Source organism: Ranitomeya imitator, chromosome 1 (genome assembly GCF_032444005.1).
Source record: "Ranitomeya imitator isolate aRanImi1 chromosome 1, aRanImi1.pri, whole genome shotgun sequence".
Lineage (NCBI taxonomy): Eukaryota > Metazoa > Chordata > Amphibia > Anura > Dendrobatidae > Ranitomeya > Ranitomeya imitator.
In genome coordinates, this window is record NC_091282.1 from 1,097,816,938 (window position 1) to 1,097,830,585 (window position 13,648).

The 13,648-nt window shown below is 40.8% G+C and overlaps 1 protein-coding gene across 3 annotated transcripts in view; it reads left to right on the forward strand.

Moving 5' to 3' along the window:
• TENM3 (teneurin transmembrane protein 3) overlaps positions 1 to 13,648 on the forward strand; it is a 736,855-nt gene that overhangs the window by 196,475 nt on the left and 526,732 nt on the right. For all 3 annotated transcript variants that reach the window (XM_069744268.1, XM_069744269.1, XM_069744270.1), the window contains exon 3: positions 11,731 to 11,928. In XM_069744268.1, coding sequence (XP_069600369.1) covers positions 11,739 to 11,928 — 190 coding nt within the window. In that variant the 5' untranslated portion in view covers positions 11,731 to 11,738. The remainder of the gene's footprint in view (positions 1 to 11,730; positions 11,929 to 13,648) is intronic.

The window sequence follows — 13,648 nt, forward strand, 5'->3', positions numbered from 1 at the left end:
GCAGTATATTGCAAGGATAAAACCTTTGATGGGAGGAGTGCTTCTTTAACGTCATCTTTTTAGCCATGTAGGTGTGGTCCTAAACGGGAGTCTCTTCTTTAATAAGCTTTGATTTACATACATGGAAGGGGGCCATATCTCAGGAAAGGAGAAGCGCAAGAACAAAGAAAAGCAAGGACAGATTCAGGAGGAGAGCGACATTTACAGCTGGTAAATAATTACTTATTGATCACAAGTGATAGATCCTCTTTAAGCAGTGACATGAGAGCTTACAGTACAAGGTATAGATGTTGATTTCTCAACTCCTCGAATATGAGGGTCCACACGGCCGGAGCCCTCAAGCGCGTCCACTCTCTGTTACTGAATTTTGCTTTTGCTACGACTTATAGCGCATCCTCTCCCAACTATTCTGACTTGGCTAAAAAATAAAAAGAGAAGGAATATTCAGAGGAACCTGGAGAAAAACCAGACAGATTATGCAGTGTCCGACAGTTCGGAAGGTCTTCTACTCTTCTCGCTCTTCTCGCCCCCGCTGCAGGCTTCTCCGTTCTCTCACACATAATATCTTAGCATATATCTTCATATCTAATTAGATGAATGGAGAGAAAAGACATCTCCAGCAAGGAAACACAATTCTCTATTAGTTTATAGTAAGTCGCGTCCCCTTTGGAAAGCTTTGCCAGCATCCCATTGTTTTATTTGTATTAATAAAGAATTGGCCAGCTGCACGATACCTTCCGGAATTCTTTCCGTCAGCCACAATGAGTTCTTTTAGTATTTTAGCCATAGGAAGTAAGAGAATGGCTCAGTTATAAATTGTTACGCTTTGTAAAGGCTGAGCAAGAGCACTTTTCAATAGCATTATTTGCATGTAGAGTTTTAATTAAGAGATAACTGTCGCCACAGGTTGACTGCATAAGGCTGCAGTATCCAGCAGAGAGATAAATGCCACTGCCAAGTTTTACAGGTTGACTAGAAAACAGGGGGTCTATAGCAGAAAATGGATTTATAATTAAAAGCATGAACAAAGTGCTGCAGAATTTAGTCAAGGTGGGTAAGATTGAAAAAAAAAGGGTTTTTACCTTTAGAAGTTTCTACGCGACATTGATGGCTCACCCTGGCACTCACCAGTGACTTCTGCCTACTGCCGGTATGGGTCAGATGGGAAGAAAGTGCTAGAGCTGAAAAACTTATTACGCAAGGCATTGCATTATCTCTCACTGGGGCTGTAAATTAACGGTTGAAGAATAGACTTGAAAAAATATATTTTACTCTTAAAAAGAAGGCGAATAACCAGATTTCCCAATACGAATCGTAGACATTATTGTATAGATTCCCTAAGCCTGATGTGACTGGTATACTTTCAATGAAAAATTCAGATCAAAATGATTGAATAATCCTTTGTGAAGGTTTTTCTGCCATATATTGAAATGATCATTTTATGAATCCAACAAGAGCAAAAATAATTTGTTTATGCATTTTCAAACTTAGTACACCAGCCTCATCAGGTCTAAAAGATCCATTGTATTGTAAAGTCTGATGCAATAAACGTTGGACTAAGGACATCTGAACCTGCTGATTAAAATGAGAGCCCGATTCATCAAAATGGGGCAGCACGGTGGCGCAGTGGATAGCACAGCAGCCTTGATTCAAGCCCCACTAAGGACAACATCTGCAAAGAGTTTGTATGTTCTCTCTGTGTTTGCGTGGGTTTCCTCCGGGTTCTCTGGTTTCCTCCCACATTCCAAAGACATACTGATAGGGAATTTAGATTGTGAGCCCCATCGGGGACAGTGATGATAATGTGTGCAACCTGTAAAGCGCTGCAGAATATGTTAGCGCTATATATAAAAAATAAATAAATAAAATAAAAACGATTACACACAATTCTGTAGTAGATCGCTTTCAAAACTCGCTAAATCTTTATGCAATGTTGAAATGCTCAAAAACGCTAGTTCCCCCAGCTCTGGAGTCAGGAGCTGACTCTGGCATGCCCCATTACGCCCGTTGCGGATAACACCAGTCTTGAAGGATCGGGTCAATGTGTTTCGAATATACAGGGAAATTGTATTTATGTGTCGGCGACAAATACTGATCAGACATGTTCTTTTTATCTTTTTTTGTGTCACCTCCTGGTGGAGCAAATGCTGCCACGATCCAAACTGAGAAATTGGATCAGAATTACAGATGATTAAATCGTCTACCTAATTTGTTATTTTACTGAATTTATCATTAAGAGTTGTCCCCTTTCAACTATTTTTTTCCACAGGCTCAGTGATCTATGAAATAACAAAGAGAGCTTTGATCTTTATTGATTGGCTGCAGAGGTGACATCTTGTCAACAGCTCTGCAGCCAATCTGTGAGCTGAACAACTCAGGCCTAGTAGATGGCGCAATCCACTGAGCGCAGTGATTGGCTGCTGCGCTGTCATTATGGCGTCACCACTGCAGCCAATCAACATAGACCAGAGTAGCAGTGGAGACACAGCATTGGATATGGGGAGGATAGAAAACCGACAGTTTGTTATGTTATATATCCCTGAGCCTACAGCCTAAGAATAGCTGAAATGGGTTTAGGAACACAACCCTACCACTACCCAGTTATATGTATACATGTATGTATGTATGTATTTATGTATGTGTGTATGTATGTAAGGATGTATATATGTACAGTTTGTATATATGTATGTACAGTATGTATGTATATATGCATGTATATATGTATGCATGTATGTATGTATACATGTATGTATGTATGTCTGTATGCATGTATGTATATATGTATATATGGATGTATGCATTTATGTATGTATGTATCTATGCGTGTATGTATGTATGCATGCATGTTTTTATCTATTTATGTATGCACATATTTATGTATGCATGTATGTATCTATTTATGTATGCATGTCTTTATGTATGTATGCATGTATGTAGTATGTATGTGTGTATGTATGTATGTAGGTATATATGTATATATGTACAGTATGTGTATATGTATGTATGTACAGTATGTATGTATATATGCATGTATATATGTATGCATGTATGCATGTATTTATGCATGTATGTATATATGTATGTATATATGGATGTATGCATTTATGTATGTATGTATCTATGCGTGTATGTATGTATGCATGCATGCATGTTTTATCTATTTATGTATGCACATATTTTTGTATGTATGTATGCATGTATGTATCTATTTATGTATGCATGTCTTTATGTATGTATGCATGTATGTAGTATGTATGTGTGTATGTATGTATGTAGGTATATATGTATGTATGTACAGTATTTATGTATATATGCATGTATATATGTATGCATGTATGCATGTATTTATGCATGTATGTATATATGTATGTATATAGATTCAAGATTCAAAGATTCAAAGAAGCTTTTTTGGCAGGACCAAATCCACATCAGTTTTGCCAAAGCAAGTGTATAAAGGCAATAGAGATAGGGACTGTGGGGATGTTGGGTAGGAGCTGTAGGGAAGGTGGATGGGGGCAGATCCATTGTGGGGGCTATAGTCCATGGCATAGGGGAGGTGGATGGGGGCAGATCCAGGGTGGGGGCTATAGTCCATGGCATAGGGGAGGTGGATGGGGGCAGATCCAGGGTGGGGGCTAAAGTCCATGGCATAGGGGAGGTGGATGGGGGCAGATCCATTGTGGGGGCTATAGTCCATGGCATAGGGGAGGTGGATGGGGCAGATCCATTGTGGGGGCTATAGACCATGGCATAGGGGAGGTGGATGGGGCAGATCCAGGGTGGGGGCTATTTATGTATGTATGCATGTTTTTATCTATTTATGTATGCATGTCTTTATGAATGTATGCATGTAGCTGGATCCAATGCTGAGATCCCATAGCGATTTCTTGCAGGAAATTTTGTAAGACTCACTTTGTGGCAGATCTGCTCTGGAACCTACATAGGATATTACTGTGAGCGAGTGAACAAAAATATTCCCAGTTCTGGTCCTTATGACAACTATCATATCACATTGTGCAGTAGAGAAGCATTGTGCCTACCGGACACCATTGTGCTGATGTATATACAGGTCCTTCTCAAAAAATTAGCATATAGTGTTAAATTTCATTATTTACCATAATGTAATGATTACAATTAAACTTTCATATATTATAGATTCATTATCCACCAACTGAAATTTGTCAGGTCTTTTATTGTTTTAATACTGATGATTTTGGCATACAACTCCTGATAACCCAAAAAACCTGTCTCAATAAATTAGCATATTTCACCCATCCAATCAAATAAAAGTGTTTTTTAATAACAAACAAAAAAACCAACAAATAATAATGTTCAGTTATGCACTCAATACTTGGTCGGGAATCCTTTGGCAGAAATGACTGCTTCAATGCGGCGTGACATGGAGGCAATCAGCCTGTGACACTGCTGAGATGTTATGGAGGCCCAGGATGCTTCAATAGCGGCCTTAAGCTCATCCAGAGTGTTGGGTCTTGCGTCTCTCAACTTTCTCTTCACAATATCCCACAGATTCTCTATGGGGTTCAGGTCAGGAGAGTTGGCAGGCCAATTGAGCACAGTAATACCATGGTCAGTAAACCATTTACCAGTGGTTTTGGCACTGTGAGCAGGTGCCAGGTCGTGCTGAAAAATGAAATCTTCATCTCCATAAAGCATTTCAGCCGATGGAAGCATGAAGTGCTCCAAAATCTCCTGATAGCTAGCTGCATTGACCCTGCCCTTGATGAAACACAGTGGACCAACACCAGCAGCTGACATGGCACCCCACACCATCACTGACTGTGGGTACTTGACACTGGACTTCAGGCATTTTGGCATTTCCTTCTCCCCAGTCTTCCTCCAGACTCTGGCACCTTGATTTCCGAATGACATGCAAAATTTGCTTTCATCAGAAAAAAGTACTTGGGACCACTTAGCAACAGTCCAGTGCTGCTTCTCTGTAGCCCAGGTCAGGCGCCTCTGCCGCTGTTTATGGTTCAAAAGTGGCTTTACCTGGGGAATGCGGCACCTGTAGCCCATTTCCTGCACACGCCTGTGCACGGTGGCTCTGGATGTTTCCACACCAGACTCAGTCCACTGCTTCCTCAGGTTCCCCAAGGTCTGGAATCGGTCCTTCTCCACAATCTTCCTCAGGGTCCGGTCTCCTCTTCTCGTTGTACAGCGTTTTCTGCCACATTGTTTCCTTCCAACAGACTTACCATTGAGGTGCCTTGATACAGCACTCTGGGAACAGCCTATTTGTTGAGAAATTTCTTTCTGGGTCTTACCCTCTTGCTTGAGGGTGTCAATGATGGCCTTCTTGACATCTGTCAGGTCGCTAGTCTTACCCATGATGGGGGTTTTGAGTAATGAACCAGGCAGGGAGTTTATAAAAGCCTCAGGTATCTTTTGCATGTGTTTAGAGTTAATTAGTTGATTCAGAAGATTAGGGTAATAGGTCGTTTAGAGAACCTTTTCTTGATATGCTAATTTATTGAGACAGGTTTTTTGGGTTATCAGGAGTTGTATGCCAAAATCATCAGTATTAAAACAATAAAAGACCTGACAAATTTCAGTTGGTGGATAATGAATCTATAATATATGAAAGTTTAATTGTAATCATTACATTATGGTAAATATTGAAATTTAACACTATATGCTAATTTTTTGAGAAGGACCTGTATTTACTTTTTTTACTTTGATTTTCCAATAAGGTTCTAATTCTAAGCAATAAACTCAATTTTATTAGTTGAAACTTTGTGTTTTCTAATGTAGTCTACGCAGAATTATATAGCGCCGCATAGAATGGGTCATTATTGCCTTTTTCATGTATATTAGTTCTGCTCATGGACTGAAGTGTAAGCAGCCTATGAAACTAATAAGATTATTTATTAAATAGCTTAATCTCTCTAACCTGCAATATCCTCATAATTAGCTTTCCACTGCACATCTTATTAATGCGCTTTGTGTAGAGACGAAATTGGTCAAATAAGGGAAATAATATATTAAATAATGCAGATTCCTATGTTTCTTTATGAATGGAAATCACACATCCATTTAGCTGAATTCCCTAAACTTGTGCAGTTATTTTTAGTTCTTGAAGTCTGGATAAATCTCCGACTGCTCATTATTGCATTATAATGAATAAATGATCAAGTGGGAACATATGTGCTTATAAATGTGTTGTATGCCGGGAGATCCGCAGATACGGAGCGCTGCGGTACTGTCCAGATTATAAGAGGAAATTGAATATAAAGCGCTGGAGATAAGGCGTTCTCCGGAGATTAGGAGGCGTCCGGGTAGCTGTGGTCTTATATCTCTGTGCCATATTGTACTCATTTTGGCAATGTTTTACATTCCAGATAAAACTTCCCATTGGTCATAAAGCTGAGGTCCGCTCACTAACCGGTCCGCTCACTAATAAGTCCGCTCACCAATAGATCCGCGCTCATGATTAGTTACAACGGGAGATGATTAAAAACATACATTGAGGCTCTTCAGGAATTGGATCTTTGAGTGTATCTTGTAATGTATCGAGCCGGCATTACTTGTAAACCCCGGAGACAATCCGCGCCGAGTGCTAATACATTCTGATACACTGAAAGAAAATTACACTTTAATCCTATAGAAAACCACTGATGTGTTGCCACCAAATGTAATATTTTGACAAAGCGTGTAATCCAATGTAAACTTGTGATAAATTGTTGAATAGAAAGGTATTTACCTTGGAACATTATTGACGGCTCTTATGAGCTGTGATATTGATATGTTCCAAGGGCTCGAGCAAGAAATTGCAATCTGTGTTGTGGTTCCGTGTATAGTGAGGTGTTCCACTGTATGGCTGATCCCGGAGAGGTCACCTAGATGTATAGGTTGGTTTTAAGCTTTTGATTAGTATTGGATGAAGACAGAAAGCGCATCCTATATTGTTATACACAGGGATTGCTTTTTTTGGGGGGGCCGTATATTACATAGGATATTGCAACAACAAATATGATGTAAGACCCATATGGATTTAGTAAAGAAAAAACAAACACAATGCACAAAAATAAATACATTTCCCATCACTTCTTCCATTATTCTTACTTTTTTGTCCAATTTTGCCTTGTATTACAAATAAGAAAAATCGCTGTGCGTCTCAGGAGCGCAGCCACGTCCAACCTATAAGATAACTGGCTGCAGTAGAAGCCTCCCCCTCCTGCAGTAGGACATTAAAATGGTGAAGTCTGCTCCTCATAGGCAAAGCCTCAGAAAGGGAACTGATCAGCAGAAGATTAAAGGTTACATTTGTCAGCGAGATAAAATAAAGTTTTTTAATGAAATAAATAAACACAAGGGGTTTTAATATCTTTATTGTGCGCTCAATCCTACTGAAGACCCTGGTTGTTCTGAAAAAAAAAGGAAAATAAAAAATCAACAATATCCCATACCTGTCTGCCGTACAGTCATGTCCCACGATGTAAAGCCATCTAAAGGGGTTAAATACATTTACAACCAGGAGCCTGCTAATGCAGATGCTCATGGCTGTAAAAGATTGGGAAATGAATGGAATGCAGGGAACGTAGCTTCAATGACTTGTGGTGCCGTCATAGAAGCTATGACCCCTGGTGGCATGAACTCATATGAACTGAAGCGAGAGAAAATATTCTTAAAAATTCCCACGCTACAGTTCATATGAGTTTATGCCACCAGGGGGCACAGCTTCTATGCTGGCACCACAAGTCATTGAAGCTACTTTCCCTGCATTCCATTCATTCCCCTATCTTTTACAGCCATGAGCAACTGAATTAGCAGGCTCCTGGTTGTAAATGTATTTAACCCCTTCAGATGGATTTACATCGTGGGGCAGGTATGGGATATTGTTGCTTTTTTATTTTCCTTTTTTTTTCCAGAAGAACAAGGGTCTTCAATTGGATTGAGCGTACAATATAGATATTTTAAACCACATGTGGTTATTTAATTAAAATACTTTATTCATAATGTGTGTGTGTATTATTAACCCTTTAGTATTATTGGATTGATAATGGATAGATGTCTTATTGACATCTCTCCATTATTAACCAGGCATAATGTCACCTTACATTAGCAAGATGACATTAACCCCTTATTGTTACCCCATAACCCACCGCTACTCGGGAGCGGAAAGAGAGTGGCTAATTGCCAGAATAGGTGCATCTTATAGATGTGCCTTTTCTGGGGTGGCTGGGGGCAGATGTTTTTAGCCAAGGGGGGCCAATAACCATGGTCCCTCTGTAGGCTATTAAAATCTGCCCTCAGTCACTGGCTTTCCCAATATGGTTCTGGTGGAGAAAATTGCGCTGGAACCCACGCCATTATTTTCTGTGATTTAACCCTTTATTTTAACACCTAGAGCTCACAAATTTTGCACACACAAACTAATAACACTATTAGTAAGGAATATGTAAAAATGTAATGGATATGAAATGGTGTACTATATGTAAACCATGTCTCATATCCTGTTGGGTTTGATAAGGAGATAGCAAAAGCCAGCAATTGAATTACCGGATTTTATGCTATCTACATCTGTATTATTTCGCACAAGTCACATGCATGGTCCGTGTGTAATCCGTATTTTTCTCGCCCCCATAGACTTTCATTGGCGTATTTTTGGAGGAATACGCTGACAAATGCAGCATGCTGTGATTTTCTCAGCCCGTAAAATACTGCCAAGAAATATACGGCTGATGGAAGCTGCCCCATAGAGAAACATTGGTCCGAGTGCAATGTGCTGTTTTTGCGCCTCTCCCTCGTCCGTAGTCCTCTCTAGTGTGACTCCGGCCTAAAAGTGTCTTCCATAGGTGATAAGATAGGTGATAACTAGTGCATCAGTGGGGTCTGACAGCCGAGAACAACCATGCACTGACCATTCTCTGATTAATCAAACTCGAAATCTTTGTCTCCCTGTTTTCATGGACTGATAGTCATGCATGTGCCCTGCTGCGCCATTTAATCTCTATGTGACCAAAGGAGATCGCCGTGTCCCTTAGAGATTGAATAAAATGACTGTGCACATGCCTGATATTCTGAAAAGGGTTGGGGGCTAAGCAGTCAGACCTCCGCCAATATACTAGTCATCACCTAGTCTGTGGAAAACAAAAGCGGCCTCCCCACTCTCCCCAGGCAGACCATAAAATAAAGCCCCAGCATTATGTGCCACCATTTATAAAGGATGTAGCACTGCTAAAAATATAAAAAATCATCGTTGCCACCGTGTAAGGCCGGCTTCACACTTGCGAGTTTTACGGACGTAAGAGCGCAGAAACTACGTCCGTAAAACTCGCAAAAAATACGGCACAATTATTCTCTATGCCTCTGCTCCTATCTGCCGTATTTTACTGATCAGTATTATACGGCTTTCTACGGCCGTACAAAATCGCAGCATGCTGCGTTTGTCACCGTACTGCGCAAGAAATACGCCAATGAAAGTCTATGGAAGCGTGAAAAATACGGATTACACACGGACAAGCAGTGTGACTTGCGAGAAATACGCAGCGGTGTTAGAGAGAAAAGCCGGTAATTCAGTGCGGTGTACAGTAAAATCACACTGACAGCTTACAGTAGAATAGGTAGAATAAATGTGTACACATAGAATAGGTATATATATATATATATATATATATATATATATATATATATATATATGTCAGTGAGACACATATATGTATATATATTAATATTTATTCCAGCGCTATACAGCTTGAAAGCCGGTAATTCAATTACCGGCTTTTTCTTTCTCCTTCCTAAAACCCGACATGATTTGAGACATGGTTTACATACAGTAAACCATGTCTTCTCTCCATTTTTTTTGCAGATTCCACACTACTAATGTCAGTAGAGTGTATCTGCAAAATTTGGCCGTTCTAGCTCTTAAAATAAAGGGTTAAATGGCGGAAAAAATTGGCGTGGGCTCCCGCGCAATTTTCTCCGCCAGAGTAGTAAAGCCAGTGACTGAGGGCAGATATTAATAGCCTGGAGAGGGTCCATGGTTATTGGCCCCCCCCTGGCTAAAAACACCTGCCCCCAGCCACCCCAGAAAAGGCACATCTGGAAGATGCGCCTATTCTGGCACTTGGCCACTCTCTTCCCATTCCCGTGTAGCGGTGGGATATGGGCTAATGAAGGGTTAATGCCACCTTGCTATTGTAAGGTGACATTAAGCCTAATTAATAATGGAGAGGCGTCAATTATGAGAAAGCCTGGGAGCTTTCTAGGTAAGTTCCCACGATCTATGAAAATCCAGCAGGGGGCGCCTCACCGCAAATGAAGCTAAATATAGCTCATTGATCTATATTTAGACTCATTCCCCGGGGTTTTGCAGCGAGGAGTAGCATTGCATTAGCAAAGCTCCTTGCTGCAAAATGTTTTAACCCCTTCAGAAGGATTTACATCGTTGGACGTTACAGATCTGCGGAGGGTAAGTATATTGTTGGTTTATTATGTTTTTTCTTTCACAGAACGAGGGTCTTCAGTGACTGGATTGGGCGTAGAATAAAATACTCCAACAACCATTGTTTTTATTTCATTAAAATAATTTTAAATAATGTGTTTGTGTTTTATTTAACCCTTTACTACAATTGGATTAATAATGGATAGGTGTCATAATTGACGCCTCTCCATTATTAATTAGGCTTACAATAGCAAGGTGGCATTAACCCTTCATTACCCCATATCCCACCGCTACACGGGAATGGGAAGAGAGTGGCCAAGTGCCAGAATAGGCGCATCTTCCAGATGTGCCTTTTCTGGGGTGGCTGGGGGCAGATGTTTTTAGCCAGGGGGGGGCCAATAACCATGGACCCTCTCCAGGCTATTAATATCTGCCCTCAGTCACTGGCTTTACTACTCTGGCGGAGAAAATTGCGCGGGAGCCCACGCCAATTTTTTCCGCCATTTAACCCTTTATTTTAAGAGCTAGAACGGCCAAATTTTGCAGATACACTCTACTGACATTAGTAGTGTGGAATCTGCAAAAAAAATGGAGAGAAGACATGGTTTACTGTATGTAAACCATGTCTCAAATCATGTCGGGTTTTAGGAAGGAGAGAGAGAAAACCACGCAGTACGGATGCCATACGGATTACATACGGAGGATGCCATGCGCAAAAAACGCTGACACACCCTGCCTACGGAGGAGCTACGGACCACTATTTTCGGGACATTTCAGCGTATTACGGCCGTAATATACGGACCGTATTTTCATACGCTGAGTGTGAAGCCGGCCTAAGAAGTTGGAGCCATGATGTTTGCTTTCTACCCAGTCAGGTAATTATTTTCTCACACCTATAATGAAAGCGGCAGATGGAGAGGAGCTCGGCGCTGGAGGACAGCAGTAACACGCCATGTGTTATTTGTTTTTGGGGAGGGTGCTCCATCTACAGGCAGGATTGCCGTCCTCTCCTTCTCTGGCAATTAGCAGGTGTGACAGGGCACGCCGGTGCTGAGTACGGCCATTCTGCTAGGCCTTGTGAGAGCCAAGTGACAACATGAATTACCTGACAGCGCCATTATGGAGCCATGGCCTTGTAAATGCTCCCTATGCTTTTCTTTTTTAATTTAACTCTTCATGCATGAGTGAAATCTCTGAAGGCTGGATTACGTCCAACCTCTGAGCCATCGTCATGTACATTATACATATTCTATGTTGTGTTATTTTCCTTCCATTGCACGCTGTCATGCTTGCCGTTATTACAACCTGTTTATTTTTATCCTTAGGTTCTCCCATGCCATCCTCATCTTCTAGCCCTACTGAGCATTTACATTCCCCTTCTCCATCACCCCATCTCCATGACAACCAGAGGTGGTTATTAAGTGCTAGTGCCAAGCAGTCAATTCAGGACTCTGATGACGAGTTTAATGCCAGCGCATGTTTGGTGCATCCGCCATACCTGTCCGAGAGTGTCCTGTGTCATGGTAAGCGGAGGACACCTTGTCCGCTCACGTCTCCAGTGTTTTCTCTGTGAATTGCCACTATTCTCTCCTAAAATCACATTTTATGATCTATTCTTCGACAATGTAGTTTCTGTTGCATAATAACTGTTTTTAATGCTCATCCTATGCCTCCTGGTTCACAAAATAGATTGTAAAATAAATAAATACACTAATTAATTAAAAAATGCATTGAGCACATTCACTTATAGTGTTGGTGGTAAAAAAATATATAATTGTGATGTGCAGGTTTTATACATAGAGTCTTACTTAAAACTTTGTGAAACCTTGGAATTTTCTACATATTTTCTTCATAAACTTGTTTTTAAACGACATCAGATTTTCACATTTTTATCATCATTCTTAAAGTGGATAGAGTGAACCCAACTAAACAAGTGAATAAAAAAAAATGGACTTTTTCATTTTTTTATTGAGGGAAATTAAACAGCATCACGTGAATCTGAGTGGCAAAAGTATGTGAACCTTTGATTTCAGAATTTTATGTGGCCCGATGCAATAACTGCTTCTAAACGTGTCTGGTCATCGTTGTTAGTCCTCCACATTGGCTGGAAGCCTCCCTACAAAACAGCATCAGCCTGTTATATTGCTGGATTTGGTCCTTCCATTACATTTCTATAGGATGAAGGTCGGGACTGTGACCAGCGTTGTTCATTCCGGTCTTGACGAGGTGGCATGTTGGGTCAGTCTCCCCTACATGGGGCATTTTTTCTGCTTCAATTCATTCAATAGTCAAATTTGGAGTGTTTTATCGAGTAGAAACATCTCAAGAATTGGCATGTGCCTTCTTAGTCCATATGTAAAAAGCCGCACCATGGGCACGTTTTCTGTTCAAATGAAGCTTAATTAACGAGCATTTGAAGTTTTTTCCTGTGGATTTCGGGAAAGAATCTGCTCCAAAATCCACATAAAAGTAGGCTGGGTTAACATTTGTGTCGAAGGCGCCAACATTTTATTTGTCTAAAGAATAAGACAATATGCAGTAGTGTTTTTCTACAAAAGTGATGAATGCTATCTACCGTATATACTCGAGTATAAGCCGACCCGAGTATAAGCCGACCCCCCTAATTTTGCCACAAAAAACTGGGAAAACTTATTGACTCGAGTATAAGCCTAGGGTGGTAATGCAGCATTTACTGGTGAATTTGAAAAATAAAAATAGATCATTCTTGCCCCATAGCTGTGCCATATAGTGCTCTGCACCTTTCATATTTCCCCATAGCTGTGCCATATAGTGCTCTGCACCGTTCATTATTGCCCCATAGCTGTGCCATATAGTGCTCTGCACAGTTCATTATTGCCCCATAGCTGTGCCATATAGTGCTCTGCACCGTTCATATTGCCCCATAGCTGTGCCATATAGTGCTCTGCACCGTTCATTATTGCCCCATAGCTGTGCCATATAGTGCTCTGCACAATTCATTATTGCCCCATAGATGTGCCATATAGTGCTCTGCACCGTTCATATTGCCCCATAGCTGTGCCATATAGTGCTCTGCACCGTTCATTATTGCCCCATAGCTGTGCCATATAGTGCTCTGCACAGTTCATTATTGCCCCATAGCTGTGCCATATAGTGCTCTGCACCGTTCATATTTCCCCATAGAGCTCCACATATATCTGTGCCATATAGTGCTCTGCACCGTTCATATTGTCCCATAGCTGTGCCCCATATAGTGCTCTGCAC